The sequence below is a fragment of the Oncorhynchus masou genome, chromosome 32 (assembly GCF_036934945.1).
Source record: "Oncorhynchus masou masou isolate Uvic2021 chromosome 32, UVic_Omas_1.1, whole genome shotgun sequence".
In the NCBI taxonomy this organism is placed as follows: domain Eukaryota; kingdom Metazoa; phylum Chordata; class Actinopteri; order Salmoniformes; family Salmonidae; genus Oncorhynchus; species Oncorhynchus masou.
This window is the reverse complement of record NC_088243.1, coordinates 70114841-70130555: the sequence shown is the minus strand read 5'-3', so window position 1 is coordinate 70130555 and position 15715 is coordinate 70114841. Positions and strand designations below refer to the sequence as shown.

The following is a 15715-nucleotide window of genomic DNA, read 5'->3' as shown; positions in this document are numbered from 1 at the left end:
GAATTGGAAAGCGACTACAAGCCAGGCCTAAAAGCCCAACAGCAGTGCCCGACCTCACTAATGCTCTTGTGACTGAATGGAAGAAACTCCCAGAGGCAATGTTCCAACATCTAGTGGAAAGCTTTCCCAGAAGTGTGGAGGCTGTTATCGCAGCAAAGGGGCGACCAACTCCATGTTAATGCCCATGATTTTGGAATGAGATGTTTGTTGAGCAGGTATCCACATACTTTTGGTAATGTAGTGTACCTATATATACCCTCAACAAACTTCTATATCGCCTCAATATACCTCTAGATACCCTCAATATACCTGTATATACCCTCAATATACCACTTTTTTGGGATTGTACTAATATAGTTTTTGACAGTAGTATTCCTGTGTAAGTCATAATACACTCCTCTTCAACTGATAGGGCAATATCAATAGGAGTGTATTATAGTTAGCTGTGTAATAAACCAAGGAATCTAAAGCCTTGATTAAACTAACCCTGTCGTTCCCCTTGCTCCATTCCATTCAAAATGCATGCATGTGTAGTTAAAATATATTATCATCTAGACATTGATAATTTGTTTCTCATTATTAACATTATCGATTCAATGTGACGATTCACGGTAGCATACATTTTTGATAATACTGGCTTTATCTAGTATTATTTTGTCTTTAACAACATGATTTGGGGTATTTAGAATGCTATATTGTTAGAGAATTGAACATGACAAGACTATTTAAAGAACTAAATTTCGACAAAAAATTAATACGTGTCCTAAACGCTCAAATTGTCTGATGTCGAATCAGGTGCACGTGTTGTTGTAACCATGTAATTAATGAATAATTGCATGGTAATAACATCTTATAGAACTACTTTGTAAGAAACACAAATACAATGTAACGTGCCGTGGGTGTGTGAATGTTGTTGGCAAAGTAACAAATACATCATCGCTGTATCTAATGCTGCATGGCTGCACCTGCAGTGGCCCGAGCAAAAAGAACAGAAATATACTGTATCTATCTAATGTAAACCAGCGGCTTTCCCATATTAATCAAGAACTGCTCTGCTCGTGTCAAACACATTTAATTCCCACATAGTTAGTATTACATTCTATCTATTTATCCTGACAATGTGACAAATTGTACCTTTCTTCAGGATTTTGACAAACCCACAAAAAAGAAAATCAGTCAGCCAGTCCAATGTAACCTACATTAGCCATACTAGCCAGTAGGCTACAGACAAAAAAATATATTGCACCAAGTAGCCTATCATTTTTGCTGTAACCATGCGGTTGACCTCGCGCATACATACTGTACCTATAGGAGTTTCTGTCAAAATTATTCCGGCTTGTTGATTCTGTACAAGAGGCATTTTCTAATTAACCGCGGGAGCTGAATATAGGCCCAAAATGATGATTCAAGGTTAAAACTAGACACAAAACAAGCGGAACAAAAACGTGTTTACTGCTAAGAGCTAATGCACGCGTGACATTTGATTGCAGTGGCATTCTCTAATAGCAGACCTCCCCGCGCCACGTCCATGGCTGTCTCTTTTACATTAGTGTCTATTGACATGTCCACTCTCTACTGTCTTCATCCGTCGTGAACCGCGGAGCGTCAATAGGTGCACAGTTTTACGCATGCACCCCAGTCACACTCAGGACATTAACTCATTTAAATCAGTCCTAAAATAATCGTAGGCTTGTTTTATCTCAAATTATTAGCTGAACATTTTCATATAGCCTACTTATAACCAAAATATATAGATGTATTTAGTTTCTGCTTTTTTGTATTCGTCTTTATTATTGTTATATACAGTCATTAGAATATAACCGTTATTTTGATCAGACAGGAAGACATTAGCTGATAAAAAGGCTCATAATTAGCAAGAGTGGAGTAGGATAGGCTAGCAATTTGGAGACGTTCGAGCGCCACCCAATGTCAACATTCAAAATTGTTACCATCAACTGCTATAATCTTCATGGCCTAACCTCTGAGTAATCTATTCGTTCTTCCAGGTTTCCTCAAACTGCTCCCTTTCATTGTGATCTGCGCTAATAGGTCCTATATTCTTCATGATTAGGTTTACGCAGATAGCTCATGATGACTAAGACTACTAGCACTTCACAGAACAACAGTTTTATGGCGAGCAGCCGATTGTGGTCGGTTGCAAACTTGCACACGCTGGGTCTGTCACTGTCAGAGAGAGGTGTAGACTTCATTTACGATCAGACCCAACGTGTGCAAATTTGCAACCGACCACCATCGGCTGCTTGCCATAAAACTGTTGTTCTGTGAAGTTCAAGTAGTCTTAGTCATCAAGAGCTATCTGCATAAACCTAATCATGACGCATATAGCACCTATTAGCGCAGATCACAATGAAAGGGAGCAGTTTGAGGAAACCTGGAAGAACGAATAGATTACCATATTAGGCCCAGAGGATCACACTATTGGAATTTACTCGTTGCATTACATTTAGCATAGCCTACAACAAGCAGTGGCCATTTAAAAAGCACAAAAATAGATACATTATGAATTTAAAAAAACAGTTAATGCAGCTTTATGCACGGCAGTGATTGACAGACAGTAGCATGTTGGGAATAACATAGAAATAGTATTTTCGGTGCGCTGAGTCTCAGTTCAGCTCAACAGACAATGTGACTCTGGTGTGCGTGTGCAGAATGCCGTACATCGGCCCCTACACTGTTGCCAAAAGTTTGTCTGGGATTAAAAAAAGACATTGCTCCCTCTCTCCCACGAGCCCCCCCCCCCCCTCCCCCGTGTTCCTCTTTTCAGTATGCACTCATTCACTATGATGCTCGCCTAGCTGTGAGGAGCTTCTTGTGCCCGGCTCCCCTTGTGTGCGTAAAACTTTCTAATGAAATCCCAAATTTATTTTTGACCAATTTAGAATTCGTTCTACTTAGGGTCAAGAGGGATTCAAGACACTCAAAGAACTTTCCCTGCTAAAGAAAACTCAGGTATGTCAAGATTCGTTTAAAAAATATATATATTTTTGGGAAATCACACCCTGGAGCTGTGCCAAAATCAATTGTGGATAAAAACATTTGTAATGGTTTTTCAAGGTTATTTGGTAGACCTCACGCAAAAATGTCGGAAACAGTGGGTGCAATGGATTTGTTTTACTTTCTAAGGATGTTAGGATGTGCCGCTTTAATTCCTTGGAGAAGGTAGTAGATGTGATTGGTTTAACAAGTACCTTTCTCTCTGTGAAGAATCATGGAGCCCATTTCTACGGCGGGAGGGGCTGAGGAAAAGCACCATGGAAACTACTCACCAAATCCAGTAAGTCCACTTTAGAAAACAGAGGATGACATGAAAACTAATTGATTTCTGGGACTCATTCTGCTGTCTACAAGTGCACCTTGCAAGAGGATTGGGGTACCATACCTCATGGATTTAATTAATAATTAATTCAGTTCTTACCCATTTATGTCAGAATAGAATAAAATTAAATCCCTATCTGCCTCTAACTGTTAACCCATCAAACCTGCATGCCATATATCAGATCTAGTTCTGATTTTGATTCTTTAAACATCCAGAAGGCCTACCAGTAATTGATCCATCTGCAAATAACATGATGCTTTTTTTAAAAGTGCATTTGATCTTACAACAAAGCCATAGAAAAAGTTCTTAAAAACTCCACTTCATTAAGAAAGTAACATTCTTAAAACCCCAGGGGGTTTCAATGACCACTGGAGATCTTTCTTGGGCCTCTCTATGCTGAGAATCAGTGTTTTACATCTGGCTGTCGTCGTGACCCTCCAGCTCGGATGCAGCTGTTGCTCCAAGCAGGAAGGTCAACCTCGAGGAGGAGAGCCCTCCCAAAGAGGACTACGAAACATGATGGGACAGGACCATCGCGGAGGAGCGTTGCTACAGCGAATGTCATGCTGTTTTGGAAAATTGCATTTACTCGATAAATAGGGAATAATAGTCTTTATGTAAAAATATACATGGAGCTTAACCTAAAAAACATGGCTGATTATAATAATCCAAAAATGGCTTTCTATAATGAGTTAGAACCAATAGATATTGATTGACAACAATCGTGGCAAGGCAAAGTCGGACTGGGGTGATTCTTACCTTCCTTTTCTCCCTCTATTTATTCCTTGTGCCAGTCTGCAGAGGTGCCACCTGGAAAGCACGCAGTGTCAGAGGCCTTGGAAGAGGTGCAGGAGGAATTGATAGAACATCAACCTCTGGAGCAGGAAGACCTGAACTTTGAGAAATGGAAGCCCAAGCCCAAACCTAAGAGAACGCTCCACGAGAAAGCAGGCGATGTGAAGACATATCTATGGAACGCAGAGACCAGAGAGTTCATGGGCCGCACTGGGCATAGCTGGTGTAAGTAGAAGTGCTCAGTAGTAGCAGAACTGCATGTTGCGCTTACATATCATATCACACAAAATATTCCACCCCCAAGATAACAGCTAAAGCGTGTACATTATGCAGTGTTCAAAACTGCAACATTAGGTCTACTGACACATTGGTACTTAACCTCTTTATAGAGCCATTAACCTCTCTCATTTGTAATTTGTAAGTCGCTCTGGATAAGAGCGTCTGCTAAATGACTTAAATGTAATGTAATGTAATCATTACAATGTTAATCGCCAATGGTTGAAGCAAAAGTGGTGGTTTCGTGGCTTATTGTTTTTGGGTGATGGGCTGGGATGGGCTGTAGCTGGGGGGGGGGGACCTCGTTCCTCGCCTCTGCTCACTGGACTGTGAGTGTGTGTGTCCCCAAGCTTCATGTTTACATAGGTGCACAGACAACTCTGTCCCGATGTGGACAAAAACAAGGCTGCCTGGGGACGGATTCCCGGTGGGAGTGCGCTGTTCCGGGCAGCGCACTGGCCAGGAATCACATTCCTCATACCCCTCACCTGGCTTTCCACTGCCTCTTTCCCAAAGCTCCCGTGAACTCTGCATTTGACCCTAGCGTGCTCTCGGCCTCACGGTCACAGGCAAACACATATGGAGTAGACAAGTGACTGTTCGGCGCAGTCGTCAGACAAACTTTCTTGGCAGAGGTTGTTTCCTGGGGTTTCAGAGGCTGTGTCCTGGGGCTTGTTGAATCAGGGATGATGGAGCAGGGCTCTTGATCCGACAGCCTTGTTGCTATGTGACGCGTTTGGGTTTGAACTCTACCATACGAGAACAGTCCAAGGAGCCAAGTTTTGAAAAATGTCTCAAGAAAGAGCATGTTCCTCCTGAAAACGTCAGAAGCTGAAAACTTGCTGTTTTTCATCATCGTGACCAGTACTACAGAAGACAAAAGGCCAGGCTCAGGAAAAGGAGCGATAGTTTCAGAAAGCAATGTATGCACACTTGTGAAGGAATGGGGCCCCATGTGCCCCCTGGCAAGAAAGGAGAGGGGACTGAGTTTGAAGTCTGTGATGTGTCTCCTGTGTGAGAGGAGTGTGAGAGGGGGACACATTAACAGAGTGGGGTGATTGGGGCTACTTGGAGCTGGCCATGGTTCTATGGCTGCAAAAGACCGTCACTACGATGGCAACCGGAGGTTCACTGTGTTCCTGAGTGAAAGGACTGCTGGGTGAATTCTCACTGAGCTCAAACAGTAAGGCCTTTGTGGGCTCAGGGGACGCAAGGCTGGCTGCAACTAGTCTCCTGTGAAATTGCCTGCGCAGTAAAAGCCTTTAGTTTAGGGCACGTTTGGGTTTGATTAGTTGCTAATGGACTAATTGCAATCGGGGGAGAACAATGGCAGTTCCCAGGGTTTTCTTTTTTTCATATAGTTCAGATAATGTGAATGAGTTTGTTAACAAATATATTTCATAACAAAATACAAACTGATTGGAGTGATTCCCATTTGCAGACTTGGAGAGACAACTCTTTTGTATTGGTTTAATTAACACAATAGTGAGCATTCTGAGTAAAGCCATTAGGAGTGTCTAGACAGCCCAGACAATTCCAACTTCCAACATAATAACAGGGGATTCATTATACTTCATCATATAGGCAATTCAAATCAATGACTTTCTGTTCTGATGCTGTGATTGTGTCTTTCCAAATCACGCTGATAGCCATAACCACTGTTACCCTCGCCGTTCTTCTCATCATCTCCATGAAATTGAGTTATAATGACTGGTTTGAATTCATTCTCTTTATCTGACATCCATGTTACCTCCTTCTAGTTCTGATCATCCTCTTCTACACGGCACTGTATGCATTCCTGGCGGCCATGTTTGGTGCCTGTATGTGGTGCCTCATGCTGTCTATCAGCCCCTACCATCCAACCCACAACGACAGGGTGATGCCACCAGGTAAATATAAACTCTACCCCACAACTCCCTATTTCTCTGTCATTCTATCCCTCTATCACTCCTCCATCCTTCTATCTGTCCATTCTATCTGAACGTAAGCACAGTTGACTGTCTATGGGTTTCCTTTGGCAGGTATGACGATGTCCCCACAACTGGATGGGCACTATGAGATCGCCTTCAATGCATCTGACCGCAAGTCTTGGAAGAAGTATGCAAAGCTAATGGAAGAACAACTAAGACGTGAGTCAGATGCATGATGGAATAGTTAGCATTTGGCCAAACTTGAATAGAAACATGAATTCCACCGTGAACATGACATTACCATGTTGATTCAAATGCTACTTTTAGCTGTACAAAAATGTGGAATGTGTGCTGAAAGTTAGCTGAGGATAGTGTTTGTCAATGGGATTCAAATGTTGGGGAATGTTGGGGGTATGATATTGAAGCAGAACAGGCACACAGTAAGTTAATCCTCTCCCCCCACCTTCCCTACCTTTGTCCTATGCCCAAACCACCACTGGCAGAACTGCATGCTAGGAAGGGAAGTCTCTTTGTGGGCAGAGCGTATCCATTGAGTTCTGCTACATTTTCCCCCTTCTTCAGTTCCCCGCTTTGGTCAGGCTGCCTGAATCAGAGGCCTGGCGGAACAATTGGTTTATTTATGGGAGCCCACCCCTCCCATCCACCTCATGTCCCTATTTTTTCAACCAGTCACACTTCTTGACACACAGTAGCATATACCATTCTTTAAATTATCAATGGTGTTTCAGTGCTAACCATGAACCCCCCATGAAAAAAGGACCATTTTCTTTTATGTATCTCTTTCAGCATACAATGACGCCGTACAGGAGCAGAGAAACATCCAGTGTCCGCAGGACGCGTACTTCATGCAGGATGAACAAGGGGAAAGTACAGAGAGGAAGGCGTGCCAGTTCAAGAGGTCCTGGCTGGGCGAGTGCTCGGGGCTCCAGGACCCCCACTTTGGATTCTCCCAGGGGAAACCCTGCATCCTCCTCCGAATGAACCGGGTAAGACACAGCTCAGATCAGATCGTAGAGATCTCCCCCATGGAGGACCCATTGTTATAACATAATTTTGATGAGAAACAATGTTGTAAATCTATGCATATTTAAAATTCACAGTGGTTATCTTCATTTTTTTACCTAGCGATAATATTAAAACGTTCATAATGGGGACAATAAAACTATATGCTACAGTAGTCACAGGAACACTGTAATCATATCACAAGACCGTTTTTATCTGCTCCTCATAATGGCCACAAGATGATGCTATAGAGGGATAGCCTGATCCCAGATCTGTTTGGACTGTCTTTGCCAACTTCTATGAGTGTGCCAAGCACGTTTGGCATGACATCGATCACAGGAGTCATTCTCCCAGCACAAACAGATCCAGGACCACACTATCCCTCTACAGCATCAGTCACCTAACATGAACTTCATCCTAAAGCTGCATATATAATCAGTGTTTGCTAACAGATAGTGTTATCTGTGTTGTAGACGTAAAATAGAGTTTATCGATGAAATGGAGGATGCCATTGAGGTAATCTGAGATAGATAGATTTCAGTGACATCTTGTGGCCATTGTGAGGAGCAGATAAAAACAGTCTTGTTATATGATTACAGTGTTCCTGTGAATCAAATCAATGTTATTGTTACCATTATATAATGTAGCATATCGTTTTATTGTCCCCATTTTTAACGTTTTAGAGTGAAACCTGGTGGGGATATCCAAAATTAATATTATCGCTGGGTAGAAAACGGAAGATAACCACTGTGAATTATAAATATGCACAGATTTACATGGTTTCTCATCAAAATGACGTTATAACAACACAAGGGTCATTTCTTTGCTCTCATTTCTTTCCCTGTAGATACTGGGCTATTTACCTGGCCATGGCACTCCGGTAAACGTGACCTGTGGAGTCAAGGTACAGTAACGACCAGCATTACTCCTTCCAAACATCATCTCTTCGTAACTGAATATAATAACTGCTTTAGTCACCAAAATATAACTCACTAGGTGACCTCTCACTCTTTCAGAAAGGTGCGCCAGAAAGCTTAGGAGAACTTCAGTTCTTCCCAAAAAGCATGTTCAACCTGATGTACTACCCTTACTATGGGAAGCTGAGACATGTAAGTGAAGATTTTCAGCATCATGACTTCCACTGTTGCTCTCATGAACTAGATTATATGCATGATCATAGTGACAATAGCCACTCAAGTTGCTTGTGTCCCATATCCCTTCTCCCAGGTAAACTACACAGCACCGGTGGTGGCCGTGCGCTTCAATGGGCTGCAGTATGACACCCACATTGTTGTAAAATGCAAACTCAATGGCAAGGGCATCATCAATGATTCGCCTACCGATCGCTTCCTAGGCAGTGTGTCCTTCTCCTTCGATGTGGGCGCATAGTAGTATTCCCCATGCTGAATGCTGTCCCCATGACAACCAGGAGACAAGAGAATATAGGAAAAAATCTCATTATGTTGAATCCTTGTTTTGCATAAAATAGTTGACCAGCTTCTCTCTTCTCCCATTTCCTCATGTACTCTTGTGCCTTTTGCTGAAAAAAGCAATCATTTGGAATGTTAATGGATCATAAGCACACACACACACGACACAGACACCTCACCGATAGTCTTGAGCACACGCTAAGTATAGAAACTGAATATTACCATTGAATACCTAGCTAGATTAATGCCACTAGCTAGGTTTATGAAACGCAAGGCTCATCTCACAGGTAGTTTGTCTCTGTAGCTATGCAATTTATAATTTAAGACATTATTAATAGACATAAATACCCACTGTACAATAAGGATATAAGAGGAACATGTTAAGCACATTTTGATTTTAAATCAAATTGTGTACTAATTTCTCTTGAGTTTGTACTTTTCAACAGCATATCTATTGTGTTTTGTAGACTCCAAGGGCTACAATATGAAGAATGGTGAAGGCAGGACACTTTTACTTACACAGTAAGATAAACAGTAAATGACTAAGTTACATTTCAGGTTTTACATAGTAAGCTAAACAGTAAATGACTAGGTTCAATTTCAATAAGATAAACAGTAAATGACTAGGTTACATTTCAGTAAGATAAACAGTAAATGACTAGGTTACATTTCAGGTTTTGTTGTTGTTTTTTGATAGCTCCTTATTCTACATTTATTGATAATATACATTGAGTGTACAAAACATTAATATTGAGTTGCACCCCCGTTTGCTCTCAGAACAGCCTCAATTTGTTGTGGCATGGGTTCTACAAGGTGTCGAAAGCATTCCACAGGGATGCTGGCCCATGTTGCTCCAATGCTTCCCACAATTGTGTCAAGTTGGTTGGATGTCCTTTAGGTAGTGGACCATTGTTGATACACATGGTAAACTATTGAGTGTGAAAAACCCAGCAGCGTTGCAGTTCTTGACACAAACCGGTGCGCCTGGCACCTACTACCATACCCTGTTCAAAGGCACTGAAATCTTTTGTCTTGCCCATTCACCCTTTGAATGGCACACACACACAATCCATTTCTCAATTGTCTCAAGGCTTAAAAATCCATATTTAACCTGTCTCATCCCCTTCATCTACACGGATTGAAGTGGATTTGACAAGGGATCATAGCTTTCACCTGGTCAGTCTATGTCATGGAAAGAGCCGGTGTTCTTAATGTTTTGTATACTCAGTGTATGCTGCCATTTTGTTTTATTTTGGATGAACACAAGACTGCTACTGAGACTGTAATACTGCAGGCTGACTTTGATCTCTATATTAGCTGATGGAAAGTAAGATCTACTGTGGAAACTGACAGAGGTCACATTGTTGCTAAACTTGTACGCCAGTCTTGCACACTCTTCATGAAATAACAGGCTATTTTGATTTAGGCCTAGAATTAATCCTTGTTACTGTACCTTTGCTATGATTCTACTAAACCTGGTATCCATGTATTTATTCTGATTTAATACTATAATAAATACAATGTTGATAAGAACAATGCTTTTTTTCCATAGGAATGTATTATATATTCTTTACATGCAACTCTTTTCTTACGTTGAAGGTTGTCAAGCACAGTATATTAAACATAACTTATTACACATACACAAACAAGATAAAGTAATGACTATCTTTTAGCCATCATTCTCTGAAGGTCTACTTTGCCCAGATATACACTTCCCTGCGTATTTATTTGGACAGTGAACCTAAGATTTCTCGATCATTTTGGATTTGAGATCAAATGTTTTTTTTTCTGTATGAGGCGACAGAACAGAATGTCACCTTTTATTTGAGGGTATTTTGATATATATATCGTTTTTACCGTTTAGAAAATAAAGCACTTTATGTATCTAGTCCCCCCATTCGATGGTGTCATAAGTATTTGGATAAATTCACTTATAGTGTATTACATTTAGTTAAATGTTAAGTATTTGGTCCCATATTCATAGCACCCAATGACTACATCAAGCTTGTGCCTCTACGTAAGCTATTTATGCTTCTGTAATTCTTACTCATCATTATTCACAATTCATTCATGGGGTGGCAGGGTAGCCTAGTGGTTAGAGCGTTGGACTAGTAACCGGAAGGTTGCAAATTCAAATCCCCAAGTTACAAATCTGTCGTTCTGCCCCTGAACAGGCAGTTAACCCAATGTTCCTAGGCCATCATTGAAAATAAGAATTTGTTCTTAACTGACTTGCCTAGTTAAATACATTAACATCTGTGATCACAGTAGCATCCACATTAATGTTGAAGTGTTCAGGAACATATTCTATTCTTATTTACAATAAAAGTGGCTACAAAATGACACAATACATTATTTTCCATTAATTTCTATTGCGCAAAACATAGTCCGTAAGGAAACACAACCAAAACAAAATGCAAATGCACCCATTGCCATCCAACAAATGTGAAGAGTCAAAAGTTTGATGCACCCATTGCCATCCAACAAATGTGAAGAGTCAAAAGTTTGATGCACCCATTGCCATCCAACAAATGTGAAGAGTCAAAAGTTTGATGCACCCATTGCCATCCAACAAATGTGAAGAGTCAAAAGTTTGATGCACCCATTGCCATCCAACAAATGTGAAGAGTCAAAAGTTTGATGCACCCATTGGCATCCAACAAATGTGAAGAGTCAAAAGTTTGATGCACGCATTGCCATCCAACAAATGTGAAGAGTCAAAAGTTTGATGCACCCATTGCCATCCAACAAATGTGAAGAGTCAAAAGTTTGATGCACTCATTACCATCCAACAAATGTGAAGGGTCAAAAGTTTGATGCACCCATTGCCATCCAACAAATGTGAAGAGTCAAAAGTTTGATGCACTCATTGCCATCCAACAAATGTGAAGAGTCAAAAGTTTGATGCACTCGTTGCCATCCAACAAATGTGAAGAGTCAAAAGTTTGATGCACCCGTTGCCATCCAACAAATGTAAAGAGTCAAAAGTTTGATGCACTCATTGCCATCCAACAAATGTGAAGAGTCAAAAGTATGATGCACCCATTGCCATCCAACAAATGTGAAATGTCAAAAGTTTGATGCACTCATTGCGTGCTAGGAATATGGGACCAAATACTAAACTTTAGACAAAATGTGATACACTAAGGGTTGGTTTCCGGGAAACAGACTAAGCCTAGTCTTGTACTAAAAAGCTATTTTAATGGAGATTCTCTACAAGCTTTTTAGTCTAGTACTAGACTTAGTCTGTTTCCAGGAATCCAGCTCTATACGTGATTAGTCCAAATGCTTATGACACATTGAAATAGGGGGACTAGATAAATAAAGTGCTTTCATTTCTAAATGGTAAAAAAGATTTGAAAATACCCTCAAATAAAAGGTGACATTCTGTACTGTCGCCTCGTGTCATATAATTTATCTCAAATCCAAAATGCTGGAGTAGAGTGCCAAATTAAAGGTTTTAGCTTCACTATCCAAATAAATAAGTTGTGGTGTGTATATTTAAAAGCATTGCAGAATGATTTATTCATTTTATTCATTATGTTTATATGGTACAGTCAATGATCAAAACTGCCTAAGAAATATTAAAATGGTGAGAGTTATATGCCAATTCATATTGTTTAATAAAAAAACTGTAGCAAATGTTAACAATAAACATTAAATTATATTGACTAATTGAACAATGTGTATCTGTCATGTACTACAAACATTAAGGAATTCACACAAAATCCTGAAAGAAAATGACATGATTTGACGCATCAAGTATAAAACCACAACGTATCAAGTCAGATTAAATTACATTGTTTATTTGAGGCGTATTGATGCGCTAAACACTAAACAATATGGGAATCCAACCAATCCATTGGAGTGATTAAGTGTAGATCTATCCTTTGTTCTCTGCAACACATTGACCTTCCATAGAAATAGGCTCATATGACCTTAAAAGGAGACAGATTTGGGCACCTACTAATATACCAGTGATGACTGCACCCATAACATAGCACTGGGATGTCCATAATGGACACTCTATTCCCTTTATCGTGCACTACTTTTGAACAGGGCCTATAGAGAATACAGTTCCTTCATAAAGTATTCACATCCCTTGACCTTTTCCACATTTTGTTGTGTTACAGTCTGAATTTAAAATGGATTGAATTGAGATTGGTTGGTCATTGGCCAACACACAACACTCCATTTCAAAGTGAAATTATGTTTTTTGAAATCTCTGAAATGTCTTGAGTTAATAAGTATTCATCAGAGAAAACTGAGGATGGATTAAGAACATTGTAGTTACTCCACAATACTAACCTAATTGAAAGAGTGAAAAGAAGGAAGCCTCTACAGAATATAAATATTCCAAAACATGCATCCTGTTTGCAACAAGCCATTAAATACTGCAGAAAAATTGGCTAAGCAATTTACTTCTTGTCCTGAATACAAAGCGTTATGTTTGGTGCAAATCCAATACAACACATTACTAAGTACCACTCTCCATATTTTCAAGCATAGTGGTGGCTGCATTATGTTATGGGTATGCTTGTTATTGTGAAGGACTGGGGAGGTTTTCAGGATACAAAATAAATGGAATGGAGCCAAGCACAGACAAAATCCTAGAGGAAAACCCAGTTCAGTCTGCTTTCCACCAGATATTGGGAGATTAATTTACCTGACAGCAGGATAATAACCTAAAACACAAGGCCAAATGTACACTGGAGTTGTTTACCAAGAAGACAGTGTTCCCTGAGTGGACGAGTTACAGTTTTGACTTAAATCTGCAAAAAGATCTACGGCATGACTTGAAAATGGTTGATTAACAAAAGATCAACAACCAATTTTACATAGCTTGAAGAATTTAGAAAATAAAATGGGCAAATATTGTACTATCCAGGTTTCGAAAGCTCTTCACAGAAAGACTCACAGCTGAAATCGCTGCCAAAGTTGCTTCTACAAATTATTCACTCAGGGGTGTGAATACTTATGTATACAGAACAAAAACATAATTGCAACATGCAACAATTTCAAAGGTTTTACTGAGTTACAGCTCATATAAGGAAATCAGTCAATTAAATTAGGTGCAGCCATGGGTGGGCCTAGTATGGCATAGGCCCACCCACTTGGGAGCCAGGCCCAACCAATCAGAATAATTTTTTTCTCCACAAAAGGGCATTATTCCAGACAGAAATACTCCTCAGTTTTATCTGCTGTCCGGTTGGCTGGTCTCAGACGATAGCGCAGGTGAAGAAGCCGGATGTGGAGGTCCTGGGCTGGCGTGGTTACACGTGGTCTGCGGTTTTGAGGCGGTTGTGCATACTGCCAAATTCTCTAAAACGATGTTGGAGGCAGCTTATGGTAGAGCAATGAACATTAAATTATCTGGCAATAGCTCTGATGGACATTCGTCCAGTCAGCATGCCAATTGCACGCTCCCTCAAAACTTGACATCTGTGGCATTGCGCTGTGTGACAAAACTGCACGAGTGGTCTTTTATGTCCCCAGCACAAGGTGCACCTGTGTAATTATCATGCTGTTTAATTGGCTTCTTGATAACCCACCTGACAGGTGTAGTGTATCTTGGCAAAGGAGAAACGCTCACTAACAGGGATGTAAACAAATGTTTCCAACATTTGAGAGAAATAAGAAATATTTGCGCATATAGGAACATTGCTGGGGTCTTTTACTTCAGCTCATGGGACCAACACTTTACATGTTGCGTTTATATTTTTGTTCAGTATAAAATTTGATATTTTATTTAAAATACATTTGCAAAAATGTCTAAAAGCATGCTTTCACTTTGTCGTTATGGGGTACTGTGTGTAGATTGGTGAGAAAAATATACAGTGGGGCAAAAAAGTATTTAATCAGCCACCAATTGTGCAAGTTCTCCCACTTAAAAAGATGAGAGGCCTGTAATTTTCATCAAAGGTACACTTCAACTATGAAAGACAAAATTAGAAAAAAAAACAGAAAATCACATTGTAGGATTTTTAATGAATTTATTTGCAAATTATGGTGGAAAATAAGTATTTGGTCACCTACAAGCAAGACTTCTGGCTCTCACAGACCTTCTTTAAAAGGCTCCTCTGTCCTCCACTCGTTACCTGTATTAATGGCACCTGTTTGAACTTGATCACAAGAACGGTGAGCAAAAATCCCAGAACCACACGGGGGGGGACCTAGTGAATGACCTGCAGAGAGCTGGGACCAAAGTAACAAAGCCTACCATCAGTAACACACTACGCCGCCAGGGACTCAAATCCTGCAGTGCCAGACGTGTCCCCCTGCTTAAGCCAGTACATGTCCAGGCCCATCTGAAGTTTGCTAGAGAGCATTTGGATGATCCAGAAGAAGATTGGGAGAATGTCATATGGTCAGATGAAACCGAAATATAACTTTTTGGTAAAAACTCAACTCGTCGTGTTTGGAGGACAAAGAATATTGAGTTACATCCAAAGAACACCATACCTACTGTGAAGCATGGGGGTGGAAACATCATGCTTTGGGGCTGTTTTTCTGCAAAGGGACCAGGACGACTGATCCGTGTAAAGGAAAGAATGAATGGGGCCATGTATCGTGAGATTTTGAGTGAAAACCACCTTCCATCAACAAGGGCATTGAAGATGAAACGTGGCTGGGTCTCAGCATGACAATGACCCCAAAATCACTGCCCGGGCAACGAAGGAGTGGCTTCGTAAGAAGCATTTCAAGGTCCTGGAGTGGCCTAGCCAGTCTCCAGATCTCAACCCCATAGAAAATCTTTGGAGGGAGTTGAAAGTCTGTGTTGCCCAGCAACAACCCCAAAACATCACTGCTCTAGAGGAGATCTGCATGGAGGAATGGACCAAAATACCAGCAACAGTGTGTGAAAACCTTGTGAAGACTTACAGAAAACATTTGACCTCTGTCATTGCCAACAAAGGATATATAACGAATTATTGAGGTAAACT

General features: G+C 40.5%; 2 protein-coding genes across 2 annotated transcripts in view; one reads left to right on the top strand and one right to left on the bottom strand.

Annotated features, from left to right (window-relative positions):
- The window catches only part of LOC135526537 (transmembrane protein 255A-like), a 30328-nt gene extending 28750 nt beyond the window's left edge, over positions 1-1578 (bottom strand). The window contains exon 1 of the mRNA XM_064955006.1: positions 1306-1578. Coding sequence (XP_064811078.1) covers positions 1306-1360 — 55 coding nt within the window. The 5' untranslated portion in view covers positions 1361-1578. The remainder of the gene's footprint in view (positions 1-1305) is intronic.
- Positions 1579-2800: 1222 nt separating this feature from the next.
- On the top strand, positions 2801-12454 carry LOC135526536 (protein ATP1B4-like). The gene is made up of 9 exons (XM_064955005.1): positions 2801-2970; positions 3226-3295; positions 4132-4357; positions 6169-6297; positions 6430-6537; positions 7126-7325; positions 8189-8245; positions 8358-8450; positions 8569-12454. The coding sequence occupies exons 2-9, from the start codon at positions 3230-3232 to the stop codon at positions 8728-8730; spliced, it is 1041 nt and encodes a 346-aa protein (XP_064811077.1). The 5' UTR covers positions 2801-2970; positions 3226-3229; the 3' UTR covers positions 8731-12454.
- Positions 12455-15715: the final 3261 nt, after the last annotated feature.